Source organism: Puma concolor, chromosome B4 (assembly GCF_028749965.1).
Source record: "Puma concolor isolate L17-30 chromosome B4, mPumCon1.1.hap2, whole genome shotgun sequence".
NCBI classification, from domain to species: domain Eukaryota; kingdom Metazoa; phylum Chordata; class Mammalia; order Carnivora; family Felidae; genus Puma; species Puma concolor.
Genome location: NC_141673.1, coordinates 5,683,301 through 5,707,894, shown reverse-complemented (window position 1 = coordinate 5,707,894; position 24,594 = coordinate 5,683,301). Strand labels below are relative to the sequence as shown.

The 24,594-nt window shown below is 49.7% G+C and overlaps 1 protein-coding gene across 8 annotated transcripts in view; it reads right to left on the bottom strand.

Moving 5' to 3' along the window:
* The window catches only part of EFCAB6 (EF-hand calcium binding domain 6), a 249,752-nt gene that overhangs the window by 66,853 nt on the left and 158,305 nt on the right, over positions 1 to 24,594 (bottom strand). For all 8 annotated transcript variants that reach the window (XM_086712072.1, XM_086712076.1, XM_086712079.1 and 5 more), the window contains 5 exons: positions 24,447 to 24,561; positions 22,010 to 22,143; positions 17,090 to 17,322; positions 6,105 to 6,201; positions 265 to 383 (listed from right to left, as the gene is read on the bottom strand). In XM_086712072.1, the coding sequence (XP_086568198.1) occupies positions 265 to 383; positions 6,105 to 6,201; positions 17,090 to 17,322; positions 22,010 to 22,143; positions 24,447 to 24,561 (698 nt within the window). The remainder of the gene's footprint in view (positions 1 to 264; positions 384 to 6,104; positions 6,202 to 17,089; positions 17,323 to 22,009; positions 22,144 to 24,446; positions 24,562 to 24,594) is intronic.

Genomic DNA, 24,594 nt, shown 5'->3' with positions numbered 1-24,594 from the left:
AGGATGGGCTTGAACTCCTGGTTCCCTGGAAATGCAAACATCTTAAGTCTGGTATCGATGATGAGGGTTTACCCTGATTCTCCATGTTCCCGGAGACCAGCCTCTATGGGGAGGAAGGGCAGCAGACAGACACAACCAGAGGAAACCATTCCTAGCTGAGCACCTTGCCCCCTAGTAGCAGAGCAAGGCTGGTGCTGAATTTGCAGCAGCCGGCAACCTGGGACCCTCGGGATGGAAGGGGGTCGACTGGTGGATGCCACTTACCTCATCCAGAGCTTTTCAAACTCCCTCGGTGTTAGAGGAATATCAAAACCGTACAGCGCGTTCTTTATATCCCGCCGCCGAAGAATGCCGTTGCCCTCACTGTCGGTTTCTATAAAATTCTACAATATTACAAGACGACATTTAGTAACCTACACAGTGTGTTCGTGGTAGTTTAGAGGATTGTCCACAGCCGATACCTGAACAACAGAAGACGTGTCTCTCCCCTCTCTACCTGCTTAATCACTTTTCAGTCAAAGCTCCAGATACCCTCACCATTTTGGTAAAGAAGGTGACCGAGCAAAACGCAAACAACTATCATGAACTGGAAGGGGCTGGTTTCTGGGTGATGACTGGTCTCAGGTGTATGACCCGGCCAACAACTTGGGCTCAAGAGCTATTAGTTATGAGGGTCCCAGGGCCTGGGGAATGAGACAGTAGCCCACGCGCTGGAGGTGGTCATCTTGACAACGTAGCAGACTTGGTCCTCTGGTTGTAAGACAGGGATGAGGCACGTGAGACCCCAGCTCTGATGACGCAATGATATGGTAGCTTTATTTTTTTAAGTTTAATTATTTATGTTGGGGGGGGAGGGGCAGAGAGAGAGGAAGAGAGAGACTCGAAAGCAGGCTCCACGCCTCTGAGCAGAGCCCGTCGTGGGGCTCGAACTCACGAACCGTGAGATCGTGACCTGAGCCGAAATCAAGAGCCGCACGCTTAACCCGCCGAGCCACCCAGGCGCCCCAATACGGTACCTTTTTAATGTCCCCGAGGGATGCAAAAGGTATCTGGGGAATTTTCAGCCTGTTAAGAGGGCCACAGACTAGCAGGTAATGTGTGGCACTCGGCAGTGACTTAAACTGTTTGGAAGTAATAGCTCCTCTGACCCTCTTCCTCACAACACCGTGAGGTAGATGCAGGGGCACATCTAGAAAGTCCTCTGCAAGCATCACACTCCATGGTGAAGGCGGAGACATTCCCCTTAAGACCAGGAACAGGCAAGGTCTCCACTGCCCTCTTTTCCACGTCGTACTGGAGGTATCGGCCAGGGTAGTCAAGCAAGAAAAAGGAATAAAAGGTAAAAAACAGGACAGGAAGAAATACAGCTGTCGTTATTCACAGATGATGTGGCTGGATACATAGGAAAGATCCACAAATGAATTACTATGCTAAGAGAATTTAGCAAGAAATCTGGATTTCAGGTCAATAGGCAAGATCATTCATGTTCTTACATATCAGGCACAGAGAACAAATTTTAAAAAATAATATTTATAGTAGTATCAAAAATAGAAAGTCTTAGGAATAAACCCTTTTCTAAGTTTATTTATTTATTTTGAGAGAGAGAGAGAGAGAGAGGGAGGGAGGGAGAGAACAAGTGGGGGAGGGACAGAGAGAAGGAGAGAGAGAATCCCAAGTGCGCTCTATGCTGACAGGCTTAAACTCACAAACCGTGAGATCTTGACCCGAGCCAAAGTCAGACACTCAACTGACTGAGCCACACAGGTGCCCCATCCCAGGGAATAAACCTTAGGAATGATCGTAAGACCGCTACACAGAAAAGTCTAAAAATTTATCGAAAGATATTTAAAAATATCAGAATAAATGGAGACGCACCATGCTCGTGAACTGGAAGACTCAAAATTGTAAAGACGGCATTTCTCTCCAGACGCTTTGTTGCCTTGTGGAACTTGACAAACTGATTCATAAACTCTCAAAGGACAGGGGGAGGGACTTGCCTACCAGCTGATCAAGACGTATTACCGAGTTACTGTGATTACAGTGATGTGGTGAAGGTGCCAAAACAGACAAACTGACCCGGGGAACGGAGTGAGGAGCCCAGAGACACCCGCAGGCCTCGAGGCAGGACAGCGGTGATGCCATACGTCAGGGGGGGAAGGATGGGCTTTACGGGGGCTAGACAACCGGGTCTCCATATGGAAGAGTGGGAGTGAACCCCTGCCTCCCAACACATAGGTGACACGTGGTGTGGATTTCAAGACCAGGATGGGAAAGGCTTCACTGGAGAGCTGCTGAAAGGTCTTCATGACTTCAGATGAAACACAGCTTCTTGGGCGAGACCTACAGGAAATGTTAACACATTTCGCATTTGACTCTATCGACAAGAAGAACCCGGGGCGCCTGGATGGTTCAGGCAGTCGGGTGTTGGACTTTGGCTCGGGTCACGATCTCACGGTCCGTGGGCTCGACCCCCACGTCGGGCTCTGTGCTGACAGCTCGGATCCAGATTCTGTGTCTCCTTCTCTCTCTGCCCCTCCCCTGCTTACTCCCTGGTCTCTGTCTCTTAAAAGCGAATAAACGTTTAAAAAAATTTTTTTTAACGAACTTATATTTACCAAAAGATATCATATGAAAAGGGTGCAAACGCAGAACACAAACTGGGATTAGTGACTCGCACCACGTATCATCGACAAAAGACTAGCAGCCAAACCGTGGTACGAGTTCCTATCGACCAACGAGAAATCACCAGAGAGCCCAGTGAGAAAACCAACGAGCAGGCCCTTCACGGAGAAAGGAAACCTGCCTCAGGAAAAAACGAAAAGATACTCACCGCTCACAAGTAACCAACACATGCTCCCCAAAACTAGAATGACACGCTGTTACGCATCCACTAGGGAGGAGGAAGCGGAGTCTGACAGCACCGAGGGCACGGTAGAGCTGAGCGGCTGTGTCTGAAGCCCCTGCCTCACAAAGCCAAGGCCAGTCACTGCCTGGCCCTTGATGCAAAGTGTGTGCGGCGCTAAGACATTGAGAGTGTCTCCTCCTTCCTCTGGATGGCGGGTTACGTGGTGGGATACAACTTGGGATACGCAGTGACTACCTTAAACGTACCTAAGCTACGCATGTATATTATTATTGTACGTTATTACTACATACACTATATGCATTCATGCATATTATACACGTACAAATACACACGTTATATATATATAATATATATAATATGTATTGCTATTGCATTGCACTGTAGAGTCACAACTTGAAAAATGAGCTTTAAAAAAAGCTACTTCAATTATAATACAATTCTTTAGCACTCTTATTGGTGCTTACACCACAAATCTCTTGGGATCAGAGACCGTGTCTTTTTTTTTTTTTTTTGGTCGCCGTGTCTTTAATATCTTGCAACAGTCCATAGTTAACTCATAATAATGTTTGCTAAAGAAATCGATGAACTTGTCTTCCAAACATACTTAAACGGAAGTGAGCCTGTTAAGCTGCCCAGAAGAGGCCGACTGCGGGTGCGTCCAAGAGATCGGCTGGTGGTGTCCTTGGCCGAGCCCGGCTGAGTGGCCAGCCGGGGACCCTCGCTGAGGACAGCTAGAGGACGCAGTACCTGACTTGCTCAAGTTCCAAATGCAGTTTTACTGGGGACCACATCCTTTCCGACATTCGCGGGTCTTTCTGGCGAACCCACAGAAGTGCCCAGAGAGGAGCCAAATGCCACGTGTCTGCCACGACCCGGAAGGGAAGAGGAAGGCTGTGCTGGATGGCAGGAGAACACCCGCCTCGTCACCAGGCGTCCGTCATTAATGCGTCTCATCTATGCGTCACCCTACTTTCTGCAGGTTTGGGATTCAGAACGAATCCCAAAAAGCTTTAGAGCTTTTTTCAAGATAAATTGAGAGAGTGGGAGAAATGCCCGATCGAATACTAATAAAACACACAGGGGCACGCAGTCCCGCGGGGGCCGAGAGAGGTGTGAGGCCCGGCACGAAGTGACGCTTGACCCCCTACAAAGTGGCTCCACATGCCCCTGCTGATTCCTCTTCCTCTGTAAGCCTCCAAGTCTTCTTCCCTTCCCACACTTCCACCAGGCTCCCTTCTAGAAGGGACAGACCCGAGGCTGCTGGCTTAGCAGCAGAGCACTCCAGGGTCCCCACCCCTCCCCTAAACACACTTGGGGTTCTGCAGAACATCAGGGATAAAGATGGTTATGAGAGGCCACGGGAATCGGTGTGGAGAGGAGGGGCGCCTGGGGGGCTCAGTCGGTTGAGCTCAGGTCATGATCTCACAGTTTTGTGAGTTCGAGCCCCGCATCGGGTTCTGTGCTGGCAGCATGGAGCCTGCTTGGGATTCTCTCTCTCCTCTCTCTCTCCCCCCGCCCCACTCTCCCTCTCTCTAAATAAAAACAAAAACAAAAACAAAGTATGGAGAGGTAAGTGCAGAGGACGTGCTCAAGGGAGTGAACACAGACAGAGAGGGTCACCGAGCCCGAGAGGGGGCAGGTCCAGACAGGGAGTGGAGGAGGCCCGACAGAGCCGTGGTAAGGCCAGGGGAGGAAGCATTCCAGGAAGTACGGATGCAACAAGGCAGAAGCAAAGGCCTCCGGCAGCCTGTTCATTTTCCCCACAGTGCCCACCTGCTTTGTTAATAAGCTGCCTTTGTTTCTTAACCACCACCTCTCCTGGTCTGTGAGCTCCGAAGGCTGGAAGAAGATGGGCCTTCGTTACCACTGAACCCCCAGCACAAACCCACGTACCCCGGAGATGTGCTGCGCAACATTCATCAGAGCAGGGTAGGATGAATCCAGGAAGGGCCTGGAAGGGGCCGTGGGAGCCCCTGGGTCCACGGAGGGCAGCATCAGCAGAGGGGGCATTATAGGGGCAGGAGGAAGAGTGGACAGAAATAGCAGGGAGGAGGGGAGAGGCAGGCCCAGAGAAGCTGGGGTGTAGGGTGTGGAGGATGATGTCACACAGTGAGCTCGGCCCTCTCCCGGCTGCCATGCCCATGTGGTCGCAGAGTACAGCCCAGGGCTGGCCCCGCACTCCCGCAGGACGGCTCGGGAAGGCCAGCCCTACCCGTGGGAGCGGGAGGACTCCGTGTGATTTGCCACGCTGAGCCGCACAGTCAACTCTGACGGCAGGGGACTGGGGAGAGGCAGCCCGGGGGCGGCACAGGACTGACAAGACAGAACTTCACATCGGACACAGGCCAAGAGAGGCAAACATTGAAAGAAAATGACCAGATGAAACAAAGTGGAGGCGTCCTTCACAATAACGTGAAAATCCTTCTGGGAGCGTCTGCTTGGCTCAGTCGGTTAAGCGTCCGACTCGATTTCGTCTCAGGTCATGATCTCGTGGTTCGTGAGATCAATCGAGAGCCCCACGCCGGGCTCTGCGCTGACAGTGCGGGACATGCTTAGGATTCTTGCTTTCTCTGACCCTCCCCTACTCGTGCTCTCTTTCTCTCTCAAAGTAAATAAACTTAAAAAAAAAAAAACAAAACAAAAAGAAAATTCTTCCACAGTGCAGTTTTAAAGACATTTCCTAAGGTGAAGGTGTTGTGTCCTTGTTGGGTTACGAAATGATCACCCACTTGGGGATGAACTCAGGCCTGCAGGCTCAGTTCTACTGTCCCGTGGGTACAACTGTCATTAGATTACGCGCCCATCTCAACACCAAATCGGTTTACACGATTGCCCATCTACAGCATTCACCTTCACGATGTGCTTTCTATCGTTTTGGAAGACAGGAAGAAATCCCACCCACCCAGAAATGCAGGTTTTGAAATGGGTAAAAATAATATGACAGGGTTCTTTTTTTGTTTGTTTGTTTAAAATTTTTAATTCATATCAAACCTGAGATACATCTAGGAATTTCTGTCCACATAACTCCTACAAATACTCCTTTCTCTAAACATCAGTTGACCTCGGATGGGAGAATTTATGCTGAAAAAGTATTTTAGGAATAAAAGGAGTCACCAGTTGGGTATAGAACACTGTTTTCCCATCTCAGCGACGGGATCTAAACAGCTTGATTATCCCAATGATCTGAGAACACTGAAATAGATTCCCTTTCCTTTTAAGGAAATCATCGTTTTCTTACCTTAGATAAGTCTGACCATCTGGTTTTTGCTTTGGTAGCAAGATACTGATGAGCCTGCTCACAAGCTAGTTCTGAATCTGCGACCTTCTGTTTTGGTCTTAAAAGAAAAATAAATAAATAAATAAATAAATAAATAAATAAATAAATAAATAACTGTGTTTAAATTTAATGGACTCATTAATCTCCCAAGGGGTTCCCCATCTCCGTTTGTTTCAAAGATACCGTTAAAGTCTGTTATTTCACATCTGGTCTAACTTAATTCTCAAAATACAGTCTTATTTCCCCAGCTGCATGTTAGGGAAGTCTTCTTAAATTTTATAAGTCCTTGTTTATTTTCAGATAAATGCTGTTCAACTTTCTCTGCCACTCGCAAAACAAACAGGGCTCATTTCTTCTCAGAAGGGGAAAAGCACCATAGAACAGTGAAGCCTCTTCAGAAGAAAACAACCACAAACTTCTATTTCTGAATTGGCGAATTGGAATAATAATGCAGACTAACAAACGGTTCAGGAACACGGGGCGGGGGTCGGGGGGGCATCGCTTTCTCGGTCCCAGCTACTGTTCAAAGGTTGGGCTCAAGTATGTAAAATGATCAAAATTCTGTTTATTTCCTCCTAGGATGATGGACGCCAAAGACACTTTAAAAAAATGCCCCACGCTTCACACCGTGGCTAAGCCCTGGATTCCTCCACTCGAAGGACGGGGGCGGATAAAATCTGTAAAACCTTTCCCCACTTCTGTTTCTGTAATTGCTCTGCTCCTCGGAGCACCTATCTCTCCGTTTCTGGCAACTTGAGCTGTTTTCCACATCCAGATCTGCATCTGAAATATTTTCCCTGCAGATATCAGGGCGCTCAGCACACTCCCCCGGCAAAACTGACCATATCCACGTCACCCGACAGTTTCCTGAAATGGGACCACATCTGAGACCCCCACCTGGAACCTGCACTTACTCACAGGCATGTTGGGTGCTAAGCGCATCTTGCCACCGGACCGAGGCCCATAGAGACCCCAATATAAATTTCTCCTGAAGGGTCCCCAGAAGACCAGTGTGGGGGATGGACAGCAAGCAAGCCCCACAGAGCCCCTTTAAAGAAGTATTATTTACGCTTCTGCAAATGAACCGCATATAAGAAAAAAAGTCTAAGGTCAACCAGTATGCTGCCAGTTGAGAAAATGCAGGGATTTGTGTGTTGCAAACAATGGAGGTCAAAGGCTTACACAATCCCCCTAGAAGGGCCGCTTTGAACGTGACCCTCTGTATGTGACACTCAGGTCGGCAGCACTGTGTGGGTTTCTCAGGTGCTGATGGCCACCACGAGGTCAGTGACCAGCGGGTGCTGAGCACAGCCAGTCAAGTGACACATGGAATCTGGAGTTTTCCCAGCCATGCCGGCATTACCAGCCCACTCTGCGAAAGAGGAAGCTGTGTTTTCGGGAAATTAACCAACCTGCCAAATGACACAGCCAGGACCTGGAAACCATTCAGACTCAGGTCTCCGATGCCATGGCTAGCCTTTCTCGTGACCATTTGGTTTTTATCTGAAGCTACAGGTTTGCTGCCCCTGTAAGTTCACTCTTCGTAGGAAAAGATCCCTGAAATATTACACTTCACAGAGGTGAGGGACACCTCTGGTTTTTACGCACTGGGGGTCCTCTTTCCACTTAGCATTTCTGTTTCCGTTCAACAAACGCAGCATTGCCCAGTGCGTGGCTGGAGCGCCGGGCTCGGTGTGAAGGCTGGAAAAGTGGAGCCTGCGGCTGCCGCCCACCAGACAAGTCTCTCCTGGAAGTTCCACCCTGGCACGCATTTCAGAAGCAGACGGCAAGCCAGGTCACGGCAACCCGAATCAACAAAGCAAGCAGCAATCAGTGTTCTTCATGTGGCTTCTTCAAATCCCTTCCAACACGCTCTGCTGCCCCCGGACAGCTGTCCTGGACCGCTCCTCAAGTTCCTTGATGACTGACCATGCCCAGAGCCCATGAGTCACCAGGTGCATTGGTACCCATGATTACCCCCAAACCTACACTGGGCTATACTGGGCCACATAGCGTCTTATTTTAAGCAGCTCTTCTTTGGCGAATTACGTAAACTGTGACCCCCACAGTTTGGCGAGCACAAACTCCTACATTGCTACTGTTGAACCAGACCAAATGAGGGCTTTCCCAGTTTCATTTTCCCTCCTGGAAAATGCCAGCTCGTGGGGGTACACGGTAAACTATGGCGGGCACGCCTCCCTTTATTAAGAGCCCACCCCGGTCTTTAAATTCACCATTTGCTTCTATATTGCTGAATCCAGGGGTCTTCGCTGACTTGTGTGTTCCACGTGCCCCTATTAACCATCTCTCCCTTCTCTGGTTGCCTTCACCATGCTGTGCTTTAAGTGACACCACGTGTTGGAATACCAATCTTGGGGCCGGGTGAACGTGTGCCTTCAGTGAGTATGGTTTTCCCTCCCCACCTGGCTCCCCCAAACCTTGACCACTCCTCTCTCTTTCCACCCCAAAGTTTATTTACTCTTCTGAAAGGCCATCCCTTCTCACGTCCCCAACCATGCCTTCCTGCCATTTATCCACACATCTGTACCGCTGGGGCTGTAATCTCCTCACCTACTTTTCTGTTCCATCTCTCTCCAACTGACTACTGGACTTCACAGAATCATGGAATTTCCAGGGTGGAAAGGGATCCAAAGGTCAACCAATCTAATCCTCTGTCACTAGTTCACCACTAAATGTTTGGGAAGGTTGGGGGGACTAGGTTGCATTTTCACAATTATTGCTTAAGAGGACTGTAGGTCCTAATAATGATGCCTATTCCCCTGTCTTCACCTTAAGTTCCTCCTAAATCCAACCTGCACCCACAGGACTCACCTGAACTCCCCCCAAAGGATAGAGATTCTGAGGGGCATGTTCTGTGTCTGCAAAGTCAGTGAACCCAAACTGATCTCGCTATCTAAACACATATCTGAACGGCCTCCACCAACACAATTTCTTTTCTAGGCCGTAAGTCTTGAATGTTTTCTCAGTGAGCCAGGCTCAAACCAGGGACACCTATGATTTTCCCACCCATATCTCCCTGTCCCATTTTATATACTTGTCTCCTCAAGAGATCAGAAGGTTTTTCTATGGCTTTTCCAAAAGTTACTGATTTCCTCTATTGCCTGACACTTTAGATCTTGATAGTCAGGGAGACCCAGCCTTGGTATCGGCCAGTCTGTCCGATGCAAACATATATGACCTCTTACTCTGTGCTGCTCTGGGTTCTGTAGACAGAACCCAGCGATGTAGACAGAGCCCACATCCTCAAGGAGCTCATACCATGATTGTGGGAACTTACAGCAACATGTGGAAAATGAATGAATCAGATAACTTGGGATATGAATGTGACCAAGAGTGATGGGTGAGAGGGGAGGCTTCAGCTAAGAAGGCCAGGGAGCGGCTCTCTGAGGCATGAGTGGTGATGAGGCAGCTGTGTGATCACAGGGACCAGCACTCCAGGCAGGGCAAGAGTCCTTGTCCCTCTTGTCCAGCTAAGATGGAGAAGGCACACACTGCACCCTCTCTCCCCCACTGATTACAACTAAAAGCTCTCGACAGAATACAAGAAGTAATTCTGAGAACACCCAAAAGTAAATAATAGAAAGATGACGGAGAGGTGCCTGGGTGGCTCAGTTGGTGAAGCGTCCGACTTCACCTCAGGTCATGATCTCACGGCTCGTGGGTTCAAGCCCCATGTCAAGCTCTGTGCTGACACCTGGGAGCCTGGAGCTTGCTTTGGGTTCTTTGCCTCTCTCTCTCTCTGCCCCTCCCCTGCTCACACTCTGCTTCTCTCTCAAAAATAAGTAAACATTAAAAAAAAAAAAAAAAAGAAGGATGACGGAGAGGGAAATCAAAACTTGAAGAATGACTGATATGAGTTTCATGGGTTCTTTATCGCCCATATTTCCAGCTTGGGCTTAAGGACAGTCCTACTTCTGGAACTATGCAGCGGGCATGGGCCAAAAAAGCTCCACAAGAAAGCCTGTATTTCTGACCAAAGAACCAGAAAGGATAGCCCTGAAGTACAAAGTATGTGGGGGATATAATGCCCCCTTTGTCTCTTTTCACCCTCCCTGTTCTGATCCAAAGACTCTGAGTTACACACCTACACTTTTGTGACATAGCCAGCAACAGTAGTGGCCAAGTAAGTGCCTAAAACTAAAACTCTTCCTTTTCACCATAAGACACACTCTGTGCTCAAGGAACACTGAAGGTATCCACATTATTATTTTCCTCTCACTGTGTTGCACTGGGGGTAGGCCCAGTCATAGGAAGTACATAACCATGCAGATAGGCCCAAACCTAAGGGTTTCCAGCAAGAAGGCCAAAAAAAAAAAAAAAAAAAAAAACAAAAAAAAAACAAAAAAAGAGGAAACAGGTGGGTGGGGGGACTCTCTGGGGACTGGAAGTGTGGGGAGAAATCATACGAGAGGGCTGAGAAACAGGATGCCTAAATCTGTGCGGGAAGTTCCAGATTCACTTCTGCTGTGCTCTTGTGTGAAACTAATCCAAAGCAGCACAGCAGAAGCTCTGAGAACTTCACTACTGTGTACTGAAGACTTGCTCCCCCCACAACTCCCCACCTGCGGGGCTGCGCACATGGGCTGGCCTCATAGTGCTGCAGTGGCCTTGAAACTCAACTGACATAGAAACCACAGAAGGCAGGTTAGGACTTGCAGTCTGAACCTAACTGGAATGCCTGTTTGCTTAAAACATAAATAAAACACAAATCAACACACAACTGAGGATTTTAACTGGGCCAGAGTATCATAATATAATACTTAAAAAGCCCATGATACAACCCAAAATAACTCAATATACAGAGAACCAGGAAAATCTCAACAATTCTCAAGGTAAAAGACAACAGACTCCAAGATGACCCAGATATTGAAATGATAATATTTTAAAGCAGCTATTAGAAACATGAAGTAAAAGTAAATGTCCTCAAAATACGTGGCAAGGCAGATAATATGAGCCAAGAGATAGAAGGCTGGGGGAAGACAAGAACCAAATGAAAACTTTAGAAATGAAAAATACAAATGAAATAAAATTTTTACTGGATTGGCTCGATGACAGAATGCAGACGACAGAGGAGTGAGTCGGTGAACCTGAAGACAGATGAACAGAATTAATCCAATCTGATCAATGGGGAAAAAAAGAGAAGAATACAGCTTCAGGGACTAATACAGGGACCAGTGGTACAAAATCAACAAGTCTACATTCATGTCATTGGGATACCACAAGGGGTGGATGGAGGGCGAGACTGATACCAAAACAAATTTTTTTTAAACATGAGGAAATAATAGCTGCAACCTTCCCAAACTCGATGAAGAACATAAATTTACAAATTCAAGAAGTTCAGTAAACCCAAAGAATGATAAACAAAGAAAGTCATGCCCAAACACATCATACTAAAACTAATAAAAACCAAAGATAAAGAAAAACATCCTGAAAGTAACCTGAGGAAAATGACACAGGCCATCGAGGGGGCAAGACCATTTGAATTCCTGCAGACTTCTCACCACAAACCATGAAGGCCTGAAAACGATGGAGTAACATTTTTAAAGTGCTGTGAAAATAACTGTTAACCCAGAATTCTATACCCAGAAAAAATGTCTGTTAGGAATGAAGGAGCAAGAGAGATTTTCTCAGTGAAGGAAAACTAAGACAACCTGTCTCCGGTAGACATGCTCTGAAAGACCTGCTGAAGAAAGCTTCTCTGAGGAAGGAACATGATAACAGAGAGAAACAGAACTTCAGAAATAAGGGAAGAGAAGCAGAAATGGCAAGTATAAACACACTATTTTTCTCGGTTTCAAAATTCATGAAGCACAAATGGATAGAACTGGAAAGAGGTATAGACAAGTGCTTAACTATTGCTGGGGACTTCATCACTCCTCTCTAGGAAGTGATAGAACAAACAAATAAGCAAGAACACTGAAGACCTGAACACTATCAACTAACTTGATCTCATCGGCACACTCCACCCAACGACAGCCAAATACACGTTCTCATCAAGCATCCATGGAATACTCACCAACATAGACCATCTCTAGGGTCATAAAATAAAGCTGAACAAATGTAAAAGAATTCAAATCATACAAAGTATGTTTTCTGACCACAACAGAATTAAACTAGAAATCAATAACAGAAAGATAGTTGGAAACCATGGACATATTTTAAAATTGACAGAACCACACATAAATAATTGTGGATCCAAAAGAAAGTCTCAAGGGAAATTAGAAAATATTCTTGAGTAAATGAAACTTAAAACTGTAATAGATCCAGGTTTGTAGAATGTAGCCAGCTCAGTGCCTACAAGGAAACTTATAGCATTCAGGGGCTCTGTTAGAAAAGAAAGAACTCAAATAAAAAATCTGAGTTTCCAAACTTAAGAGAATAAAAAAGAAGAGTAAACTATATTCAAAGCAAGAAGAAAGTAGGAAGTAATAAAGAAGAGAAATCAATAAACAGAAATTTGTTTCTATTACACAGAAAACAATAGAGCAAAATCAATGAAACAAAAAGGTGGTTCTTTGAAAATATCAATCAAATGATAAATCTCTAGTGAAACATATCAAGAAAAAAGAAGAGAAGACATTACCTACCAAGTATCAGAAATGATAAAAGGGATAACACTAAAGACCCTCCAGATATTAAAAGAATGTAAGGGAGGAATATTTTGAAGAACTTTATCCTCATAAATTTAACAACTTAGATGAAATGGACCAAAAAACACAAACTCCAAACACTCATTCAAGACGGAATAGAAACCCTGAATGATCTATTAAATTAATGAGATTCATAGTTAAAATCTTCCCAACAAAGGAAACTCCAGCACCTGATCAGTTCTCTGGTGAATTATATCAAATATTTAAGAAAGAAATAACAATTCTATATAATCCAGAAAGTGGAAGAGAATTGGCATTCATGACTCTCAGTTTTTCTTAGAGGGCTTTCAAAGAACAACAACAACAAAAAAATTATTTATTTTCTTTATGAGACAACACTCATTCTATCTTGCAATACCACCTGGGTCCATTGATGGGGTCAATGGGGTCTTACATACATGGGGTCTTAGTGATCTTGATTTCAATTTTACTAGATCGATTTCATTATCCCAAGAAATGATCAATCATTTATTCTTTAATTATTTCCAACTATGCTAAAAGAGAGAGAGAGAGAGAGAGAGAGAGAGAGAGAGAGAGAGAGGGAAAGAGAGAGAGACTAAAGCAGTAAGAAGAAAACAGAAAATGAGGGAATTACTTAGCCAATGACAGGATCTTGAAATGAATCACTCCCTAGTTTCCTGACTGCACTGCCCAAAGTATAACAGCATCTTTAGAGAAGGTGAAAAGAACACAGCAACACCATCTTTGCAGTCTTATGTCAGTTTTTATCAAACATAGCTAAAAATTCAGAACTCTTATTTCATGTTCAAATGGCAAAGGGAAGAAAATTGAGATAAGAAGACATCTCCCAATGATCTGATGAACCAGAAGAGGAATCCACACAGACAGAACAGGACCCTGGATTCCAGAGATGATGATGAGACTGATCATACAAGCCAAATTTTTTGACAAACGAATGATGTATTTCTAAGAACGAAAGGGAAATTTGGCCTTTCGATTCAGCTAGCCATTCAACATGAAGGACCTCATCATATAATATTTTGTGACAAGAGGCCGAAGCATCAAATTTTGCTAAAAGGGCACGTGACAGTGTTGTTTCATCTTTTATGATGTACATGAACCAAAATGGACTTGATGTGGGTTGTCAGTAGATAAATGGACAGACAGGTATGTTTTAAACAAGGGAACAGATTGGAAGGGAATAGATGGTGGAGAAATGAAACAGGCCATTGGACTGATCTTTCTAATTGGCATTTATACATCTAAAAATGAAAATGTTTTGCAGTTATGAAACAAACAAGGTGGTCTTACTCTCCTCAACAAAATTATGAGCCCTTAAATTTTCCAAAAGTATTGTGTTTGATAATGCTGGTGGAAAGGGAAGGCCCTGAAGGTAGAGGGGCCCAAACAAGAGGGCAGGATGGCTTCCAGAAAGGGATGGTGTCTAGGTGTGGCCCGTGGCTAAAAGTGAGGCCGGTGTGGTAGGCGGGTGAAGGAGGGTGAGGCCTCCAGGCAGAGAAAGGGGTCCCTCCAAACAGGCACCCTGCGTTCACATCTCTGCCCACCACCCATCACCTGGGTCCTTCATCCGGCAAGTCAAGTGATAGGGCCTCCTTGTAGAGTACTAAAGGATACATCTTCTAGGCGCCTGGGTGGCGCAGTCGGTTGGGCGTCCGACTTCAGCCAGGTCACGATCTCGCGGTCCCTGAGTTCGAGCCCCGCGTCAGGCTCTGGGCTGATGGCTCGGAGCCTGGAGCCTGTTTCCGATTCTGTGTCTCCCTCTCTCTCTGCCCCTCCCCCGTTCATGCTCTGTCTCTCTCTGTCCCAAAAATAAAAAATAAAAACGTTGGAAAAAAAAATAAAGGATACATCTTCTCGAAGCAGAGGCATGGGGTCTGGCCATGGGAGGCCTTCTAAAGCAGTGGCTTTCTAAGGCAGTGCCTTGGTTGAGGTCTCTCCACCAGACTCTTGGACGCCATGCTGGGTCTCCCTGGACTGCAGGGACAGTCCTCCTTTACATCTATCCTCTGCTCTACGACTGCCGAAGGGTCTTTCTGCAGCACAATGCGGCCCTCCGCCTCCACAACATAAAACCCTCTCCTGTCTGCTGGTAAAGGATGGACTCCTCAGCCTGGCTCTCCAGCCCCTTCTCAGCTGGCCCTCCTGCCTCTCCAGGGCTCTCCTCCCACCATGCCCCCACGGTGCATGCCACTTCTGCACACACATCCTCTCCCTGTTTCCTGAATGCGCTCGACATTTCCACCTCTAGGGTGTTGTAAATGCTGTTCTCTGGCCTCGAACCACCATCTGGTAGCCTGCACCTGACAGACTCCTACTCACACCTCAAGATGCAACTCAGATGTCCCACTTTTCCCGTGCACCTCAAGCAGGCTTAGCTGTTCCCATCTCGGAGGCACTTCAGACATCCTTGCGTTTCACTATAGCTCTTTATTTTTGTACCTGTTCCACATTCACCCATGAGCCCCTCAAAGGCGGTCTTTGTACCACCTCGTCCTGGGGCCACATGTAGCCCGGAGCAGACCCTCAGTAAACGCTTGATGACCGAAGGAATGAATACAAATAAGAAGGCTGAGTCATTTGAATGGGAAGATTGCGCTCTGTGGTTGAAATTTTCTAGGTTCATTCTGCACACATTCTCCAGAAAATTCTTTCTGAAGGATATTTTTGTATTGTTTTAATGGTAAGCAATCAAGTCTCCTATTACAGCTCCTCAGAACTTGAGCAATTGGAAGCAGGTGTCCAATTCACGTGTTATGCGATCATTTCTTTCACTTAGAAGGAGACCACAGTTGTTTTCTTTCTGGCCGGCTTTTCTTAAAGTACAGGCAAAACAAAACCAGCGAATTCAGAGAGAAAAATTAAAGAGCGATATCAGAGGGCCTCTGCAGCCTAGCCAAGAATCGCGTAATCTGGCCCAGTAATGGGGGCTTCTGGGAGTTCTCAGCTCCAGGGAGCTCCCCAGCCTGGCGGAAGGGAAGGGGTGGGGCCGCCGGTACCTCCGGGGCAAAACAGCCTAGTGAATGTTACTACGGTGCAGAGAACACATCTCTGTATTATCAGAGTGGATGGGAGGGTTTCAAAAAAATAGTACTATTCCACTCATAATAATTGGTCAAGGAGGAGCTGAAGGGCTAATTCATTCATGCCTGTTGGCATCAACAGATCTCAATGGGGTGGATGTACTGCCATTGCTGTTCCTGCTTGAAGGGGCGTAGGCGCTTACTGAGAGAAATGGAGGAGACGAATCACGGTCCAGCTGACACGCAGACTCGCCTCCTCGACCTGAGGGAGGCTGGCATGGAGTAGACAGAGGTCGGGGGTGGAACACTGCCTGGGAAGGGGTGGCGGGGGCGTCGTCCTTGTAGCTCCCCAAACAGTTGGCTCAGCTGACCCCAGATTTATAGAAAGTAAAAGACGTATGCTTGACCCTTGAACGAGGCAGGGGTTGGGAGCGCCAACCCCCCCACAGTCAAAAATCCCCATATAACTGTTGACTCCCCCCAAAATTAATTAGTAGTAGCCTACTGTTGACTGGAAGCCCTACTGGTAACACGACCGATTAACCCACATTTTGAACGTTATATGTGTAATACACCGTGTTCTGACTATAAAGTAAGCGAGGGAAGAGGACGTGTGAAGAAAATCGTAAGAGAAAACACATGTACATAATCACACTGTATTTATCCCCTGCCCCAATCCACATATAAGTCAAGCTGCAGGGTTGAAGCATCCTGTGGTTATTCAAGGGCCCCGTGTATGTATGTGTTTACACTCATAGAAAAAAGCCTGACGTGATACTCAGTTTCCATCAATTACCAGAAGGTGCTCTGTGGTTCCCCAAGTCATGTGATTGCCTGGGCTGACATGTTAGTGCCTGGACCAGTGCTCTCTAGACAAGCGTTAGCTTGCACAGCTCACAGGCAGGGGGCCGACAGGTCTCGCAAGGCTGGGCAACACCCATAAATCCGACCCCAGCTTTTTATAAAATAAAAAACACAGAAGTGCCTGCACGTAGTTGTTGTGTGGCTAGAAGGAAGGCTGGCATGATTCACAGTGACATGCGAAACCCACGCTCACGGGTGGCTAGATCGGGTTGTACCTTCTAATCCGCACCCGGTATCTTTCAGGCTTTCGGCATTGAAGGCTATTCCTTGCGTGGTTTCTCTCGAGCCCCCCAAAAGGCGAAACGATCATTCCCCGGGGGGGCAATTCCATTCCTCCCCCTCCTCCGTGGGCCCGGCGGGAGCAGCGGACCCCGTGCGGGCAAAGGCGCTGAGCCGCGTGCGCTCTTACCTAATGAGTCTTTGAGGCGGGTCGTCTGTTCTCAAAGGCGTCTTCTCACACAGATTTCGAAATTCCCGAAAATTTAGCGTGACGCTGAGTCTCAGGCCAAGAAGGCCCAGGAAACGCTCAAACTCGTCGTCTTTCAGATTGAACAGTAAGAGCCGTAGCAGTCTGTGGACATCGCGCGTGTGGATGATGCCATCCCTGTCAGTGTCTATTTTAAAGAAGGCGGAGTAGGGGTCCTAAAAACAAAACGCACGCGTCAAAGCGCTTCCTTCTGAACCCCCGCGACAACACACTTACAACCCCGTGCGGGTGGGCTCCTCTCCAAAACGAGGAAGGGGCGGTGTCCCCGCAACGGCTCCGTGGGCAAGTTCCCTCCTCCAGGAACATCCTTGCCGCCATAGGCTTTTCCCAAGGAACCACGCACCGCGTTCCCCCTGCCCTCTTGTAACGCGGGGAGGCCAGGGCAAGGGACAAGAAAGGCTTTTCTCTTTCCCTTCCCCTCTCCGCCTTTATGGTAAGAGGATGCTGGAGCTCTTCGGGACAGATAAACATCTCGCCCTCGATCGATGTTCCTATAGAAGCTTCATGATGTGTGGCAGCTTCTGTCTACAGGAAAACAAGTGCGGTCCTGAATGTCACCTCGAGGGGCCATCCGGGGGCCAGTACCCGGTTTTGGGTGACGGTGCTGACGAGCTGGCCCTGTCTGCTGAGCCAGAGGGACTATGCACGGGTGCTCTGCTCCGTCGGTGACGCCACACGAGGGCACCACGATCCCCATCTTGCGGATGAGCAGATGGAGGCTGGGAGGGAGCCTGTGACTCAGAGGCCACGCGGCACGCCGAGGGCCGCTCGCCGGCAGGTTGCCCGCTTTCAAACCTCAGCTCTGCCGGTTAATACTGGCGAAACCGTAGGCAAGATATTTAGCCTGGCCGTGCTTCCGTTTGCTCATCTGTAAAATGGGGATTATGGAAGTCCCTCTCTCCTGGGGTGGTTGTGAGGGTTGAATATGCTGTTTTCTGAGTGCCCTAACATGTTGTTTGCTACTATTGCTGTCGCCTGAGGCCGCACAGCAAGTGCCCGGCGCTGGGGCTCTGAACGGGCTCTGCCTGGGCCAGTGCGTGTGCTTCCCCCGTCTGTACTTCCTGGGTCTCAGGCTCGGAAAGTTGGCGACGCGGCCCCAGCACGCCTCGTCTCCATCAGGACCTGACGCGGCCCCCACCGGGGCCTTCTGTGGTGACTTCGGAGGCGCTGCACTCATACCCTCCTGTCCCAGGATCTGCCGTAAGAGGTCGTTTACAACAGAGACCTCAAGGGCCTAATTAAGACGTTCTGGGACTTTGTGGAAAGATCTGCCTTCCCGCAGTCATTCATTCACTCGGCACCTCATAATGCGCAGTCACTGGGCTGAACAGATGGGGACCCACTGAAAATGCTGCCCTGCCTCCCGGGTGCCTCCCAGGGCCACCGCCATCCAGCAGGCTCCTGTGCCACCGCCTGGTGGCCTCTTGTCCAGCAGCAGCACCGGTGGGGACTTGCTCGGGGCTGCGGGCCACCTCTCGGCCACCCCTCTGCCCCCATTCCTCTCCTCTGCCCCCTCGCTGTCCTGCGAGCACACGCCGAGCCTGCCTCGGGCGTCTCAGGGAATTCTCCACAGTACCTTCACCCTTCCGTGTGTCTGCTCCAATGTCACCCCTCTGGGAGCATTTCCTGACCCTCTCTGTACAACGGCATCTCCCTGGTCCCTGACACTCACCCGGCCTTAGTTTTCTTCACAGAACATGTCACCGGCTGACGAGCTGGTGATGTGTGTGTTCACTGCCTTCCCCTTTCTGGAAGGTGAACATGTGGCCTGGGCTCAGGTCTGTCCCTTGTTGTACCTCCAGCTCAGAGCAGTAAACACCTGCGGCACGGAGCCGGTGGGTATGCGGAGGGCAACAAGTGTTTCCTGAGCACCTACTGTGTGCCGAGCACTCTGCTCAGCACAGAGACACCAGCTAGCCTCAACGTGGTCCCCGACACCAAGGTTCCCACAGTCTAGTGGGGAAGAAAGGCCTGTCTGCTAATGTACCAGCAAATCAGTGTGGCAGGGACGGGAAGACGGGTGTGAAGGCCGTGCTCACTGCCAGCCTGGACTGGCCGGACGACAGGGACAGTCCAGATGCCGTGGAATGCATGTTTATAATCCGCACACATGTAAAAACCTTCGTCATTCCCCTCATCTCGGTCTTTGGCCTCCCAGAATGAAGACTCCTACTTTTATTGGAGTCAAGTAGATGTTGTTTCAATTCCTGGCTCCAACCTCTGCGAGACACGTGGCTTTGGGTAAGTTTCTCCCTGTCTCGGACCTTCAGTTTCTCCATCTGTGAAATGGGAACCCGAATGCCTACCTGAGCGGGTCCTGTGAGGGTTTAAACAAAGGAGGCCACGGATGTAATCCGTCCGGTTCACTGCCTACATGTAACGTGAAGTCTTTTGTTCACTCAGCAAATGCATATTGATCACCGATTACATGTCAAGCACTGTGGTGGCCGTTTGAGTTATTTGGATGATTTGGGGACAACTCAGCCCTAAGGTCTCCTAGGATCACAAGTCCACACACACTTGTACTGGGAGGGGAACGGGCCGGCGGCAGATCTCCCCGCAGATCTGAAGGCGTGTGGAAGGCCCGAGTGCTTAAGAAAGACCAGAGCCTGGGTAGGAGTTAACTGGTCAAAGGGCCTGGACTGGCAGTCCGGGCAAAGGAACAGAATGTGCAAAGACATGAAGGCAAGGAAGAACACTGGCTGGAGTGTGAAGGGAGGAGGTGAGGTGGGCACAGCCAGTGCGGAGCCAGGGCCCGCAGGCCGGGCGGACAGGACGGGGGCTGGTCCTAAGAAGGGAGAGGATGCTCTGATCAGGGTGCATGCTGACATCACCACGCAAGGTCAGACGTCGAGGACAGACAGTGAGGTGAAAAGTACGGTTGCAGAAATGTATGTAGAGAATGATCCCATTTCTGGGGGGGGGGGGGTTGGTTCCAGATTCTGATTGCTTTGAAATAAATACCTGAACCCGGGGACACATGCCTGACCCTGCAGAGACGGTGTCTGGAGGGGGAGCCCCTGACCGAAGGAGAACCCGTCCTCAGGTCATGCCCCTGCATCACCCGGGGATGTCTGTGCCTGCCTTCCTCACCACAGTTGGGGAGAAGAGATGTCTCTTATTGGGTCATGATGAATTATTTCCTCAGTTCTTCATGGTCTTGGACCTGAGCCGTGGGGGCACAACTAACTCACCTGGCTTTGTTGCTGTCTGTAAACCTGAGCTGAGTGCTGAGACGGCCTCGTGTGGCTACAAAATTGCCAGGCAAACAACAGCAGCGGCTGTAACAGTATTTTAGGCTAACCCAAGGTGGGTTTTCCATTATTGATGAGGAGAGATGCTCAGGAATTTCTCACGAATAGGAACTCAATAAAATAAGTAAGGTGACTGTCCCTTCCCGCTCAAAAATCAAGGCGCACACTCGGTCTCATTACTATACACCTGTGAGGACGACAAGCAAATCCCCAGTGATCCCAGAACTAACCTGCATCCTAGTACGGATCATGTAAACCCTGGCAATTAGAGATCCACTTCTTTGTCTCAACCCTAGATTACAAATTCTTGGCAGGATAGAGCGGGTGGCAGTGAATGTTCATTGACTCAGTTCATTATGTAATTATTTAAAATAAAGATCATTAGGAAATATGGCACGTGTGTGCACCGTAACCAAGCTGCACAGGCGAACAGGGGTGCCAGCACAGAGCCTGGCTCCCCCTACGCCCCCTCGCTGGGAAAGGTGAGCAGAGGGGTGGAGGCAGAGGCCAGAGAAAGGAGGCTGGCTTGCGACGGAATGGCTGAGTTGGCCCCCTGGGTGAAGATGGCAGAGGGGTGCTGGCCGTGAACCCCTCCGGGCCACCCTGGTGACAAGCAGGGAACGCTTGCTCCCAGTGACCCTCTGCTTCCCCTCCTGCCCTCTCACCCCCTCACCCTCTCGCCTACCTGTTCCTGCACACCCCGGGGCCTCCACCCTGCCTTGCAGCTACTACAGTCGGCTTATTAAATTGAACTTCCCCCTTTAACTGCTCCTTTACTTCTCAACACAGAAACAGCTTAGGTCATTTTCTGCCTGCCTCTGTGTTTAAATGGCTGCTGTTTCCCCCGTCTTACCCATTACAGCTTCCACACGCAACCCACCCTAGCAATCTGTGAGCTTTTCCCTAAAGCCCATGACCATGACCTGTCCACCACCTGCCTGGGGCAAGCTCCCTCCCCTATTGTTTGCTCCTTCCTTTCTCTGGCCAGCACTTGCTGGGGGTTTAAGATTCGGTTCAGGGGCCACCTCCTCCAGGAAGTCCTCCTTAGTGGGGTCTTTTCCCCGTGCCCCCATGGCATGCTGTCGTTCCTTCTACAACAGGCAACCCCATGTGTCTGAACTATCTGTTTACCATCTGTGTCTTAGACTGGACTGGGGCCCCCTCTTTCATCTCCAGCCTTTAGCAGAAATTCCAGCAGATCGTGAGTGCGTGCTACTTGTCTGCCGAGTGAATGGGTGGCGTGGGTAGGATGGACGAATGCGCACCCCGAATTCCTTGTTAACTCCCTGACCCGCCCCTCTCCTTCCACATTTCTCCAAAGACTTCGAGAGGCAGAAGGCAGACCCAGCAAAGCGGGAGCAGGGGAGGACCTCAGGGCTGGGAGGGGACTGCAGAGTTAAGCCCGAGCCCCCCTCCCCAGGAAGGGGAGAAGGGGTGAACCTGAGTCCACGGCGAGGGGCGCTGGGTCCCGTGAAGCGCAGGGCATGCCGGGGCTCCAGGAGTCCCAGCCGGTGGGGCTGGATGGCTGGGAGCAAGGTGGGGTGGGGGGTGTCCAGATAAGCCAAGCAGTAGATAGGTCATAATTTACCCGGAAGACTTCCCTCAGTCTCTGGGGGAAGCGCTTCACGCACTCTTCAGCAGTTACAAAGTAGCCGTCCAAGTTACTCTTCGAAAGAACCGGAGTCTGCGATGGAGCCCCTTCTGGCCCATTCCTCGGAGCGTCTGAAACAATGACAAACCGGAAGACTTCCGTTAATGGCGCGTCCACCTCTTTCGATCTGGGTACTGGATTTCTTTCTGTCCCAAATCCTGTCGGGATACTCGACAGCGGTAAGCCTTGCGATGCGAACGTAGCACTAACTTTGTGATGGGCTGGGTTCTTTTCCTTCAGTTTCCTAGAAATTCTACCCTTGCAGAAAGAAGGTGCTGTCTAGACTGCGGGGCCAGGCTCTTGTCCGGCACATGGCGACCGCCTCGCCTCGCACACTCCCTCGTCTCCCCGCCCTGCCCTTCCTACAGGACCGGGCTGTATCTCACTGATCTCTCCATTCTCAGGGGCAGAGGAGGAGAATCCCCTGCCTGGCTTCGGTTCCTAGAATCGTGTCCTAAACAGAGCAATGCGGAAGTCAGTCGATGTTTGTTAATTCACAGGCCACATGTCTGCTGGACACTGTAGGAGGAGCCTTCAGGTATGTGTTGGTCCTCCCAACAAACAACCTTAAGAGGTAGATTCTCTTCTTGTGCCTCGTTTATACACAAGGAAATCCGTTATTACGTCCATCTTACATACGAGGAGATGGGGGCTCGGGGGCTCCCCGGCTTCCCCAAGGTCACAGAGCTCATGGAGCCCGTCAGGCTCCAGAGCCCAGCAGCCTAACTACTGCGTTATGGCCTCTCTCCCCTAAAACTGAGGAAGACACTGTAATCTCTGCTTTAAAACCAACCCAGGGGCGCCTGGGTGGCCCTGTCGGTGCGCAAGTTGCACCCATGAGTCTGCGGGATGGATGGTGGGCGGGGCACCTGCAGCTCGTGGGCACCCTATGGCCCGGTCTTGAACCTGGCTTCTGCCTCGCCTCCACCTGGGCCTGGAGCGGCCTCCCTCAGGCTCACTACAAGTGCAGGAAACACTTCTCCTGCTGCTTACCTCCCCCTCCGCCACCCCGGGTCCCTGGCCTGGGGCCGGCCCAGAGCCGAGGTCTCTATCCCCACCCCTGCCGGCATCTGGCCATGTGGGGAGACAGGCAGTGGTGCGGGACAGATGCAGGGAAGAGGAGGAGGGGGACAGTGGGGGGAAAGGAGCGGGGCAGGGAGGAAGCCAAGAGCATTCAGTGACTACTGAGTCAAATTCCCACTCAGCCGCCGACTCACTGCTCTGGGACCGCGGGCAAGTGACTGACTCACCCTGCGCCCCAGTTTCCTCACCTGAAAGACAAGTTCAGCCGGCACACTGGGAGCGCTGAGATAAATGTGAAAACCTTTTCCTTCTTTTTATCTTCCTTCAAAAATGTCAAAACGGACACCCAAGGGGTCAAAATGGTAAATTCTATGGCTTCTCAAATTGCCTGTTTCTCATGTGGGCACGCCCTCTCTCCCCTAGGACAGGCCTGTCAACTGATACTCTGGTGTGGCCAGATAGATGGTTGACCTTCTCATTTTCCTGGCGAGGAGTCCCGGCTGCCAGTTTCTCTCGGGGAGGCCTACTGCACAGCCCTGTCATCTCCCAGACCGAACGCGGGGGAGATGGCAAAATGCAAACAGGGCTTCTGGGTTCTGCCCTGTCCAGCCTGCGCTGCATTTGCAACAAAAAAGGAAGCGTATTCTGTCAACGTATTTGTGGGATTACTGTGGCCTTTCTAGAGGGCTTCTCTGTCCATCTAAACTCTAGCAAGAGTGGATGCGAGGGGGAGGATGACCCAGCTGCTTGTCCTCTCCCTGCCAGGTGTGTAGACCGGAGAGCAGAATCTGAGCAGGTGGCAAACAGGAGGACCCAGCCTCCAGGCTTGACTGCACCGTGTACGACAGATTTCCTGGCAACCGCTGGGGGCAGGGCGAGGGGAGGGACCGCGGCTCAGCGATCCTGGGCATGTCCCCGAATCTCTTAGGGTCTCTGTGTCCTTATCTACCAAAAGGGAGAAGGAACGCCCGCCTTGCTGATGCCTGGGTGTCACTAATCACAGAGAGGCAGCATCTGTTTTTAGGAGGAAAATCTTAAAGGACATGAAGCGTGATTGAAGGAGCATAGGCTCTGGAGCAAATTTTAGAAGCCGTTTGTGCTCTGAGTTTGTAGAAGGCTCCGTCAGGCAAAATTCTGCACTCACAGTTTGGTTTAGTGCAAAGAAAAAGGCCGAAACACAGTCAGATGAAGCTAAACAAGAATGTCTGTTTCCAGTCTTAGAACACACGCTGTCTCGGCACCTCAGCTCACACTACCTCACCCCGGTGGCCTCGCGGCCGCGCTCGCAAAGACTGGTGTCGCCACCGGTGGGAAACGTGTCCCGGCAGGGCCTGCGCCGGCGATTAGCTACCTCCAAGGCCTGCCGCCAAGTCCAGGTAGCTCGTCCCTCCTTTCTCATGTCCTACTTCTGCAGTGAGCGGAGCATACTGGTCATCATCCACGGGCATTCCGCGATTTCCCGGTACCTGGTGAGGAAGGAAGCGAGGAAAAAGGCAGTC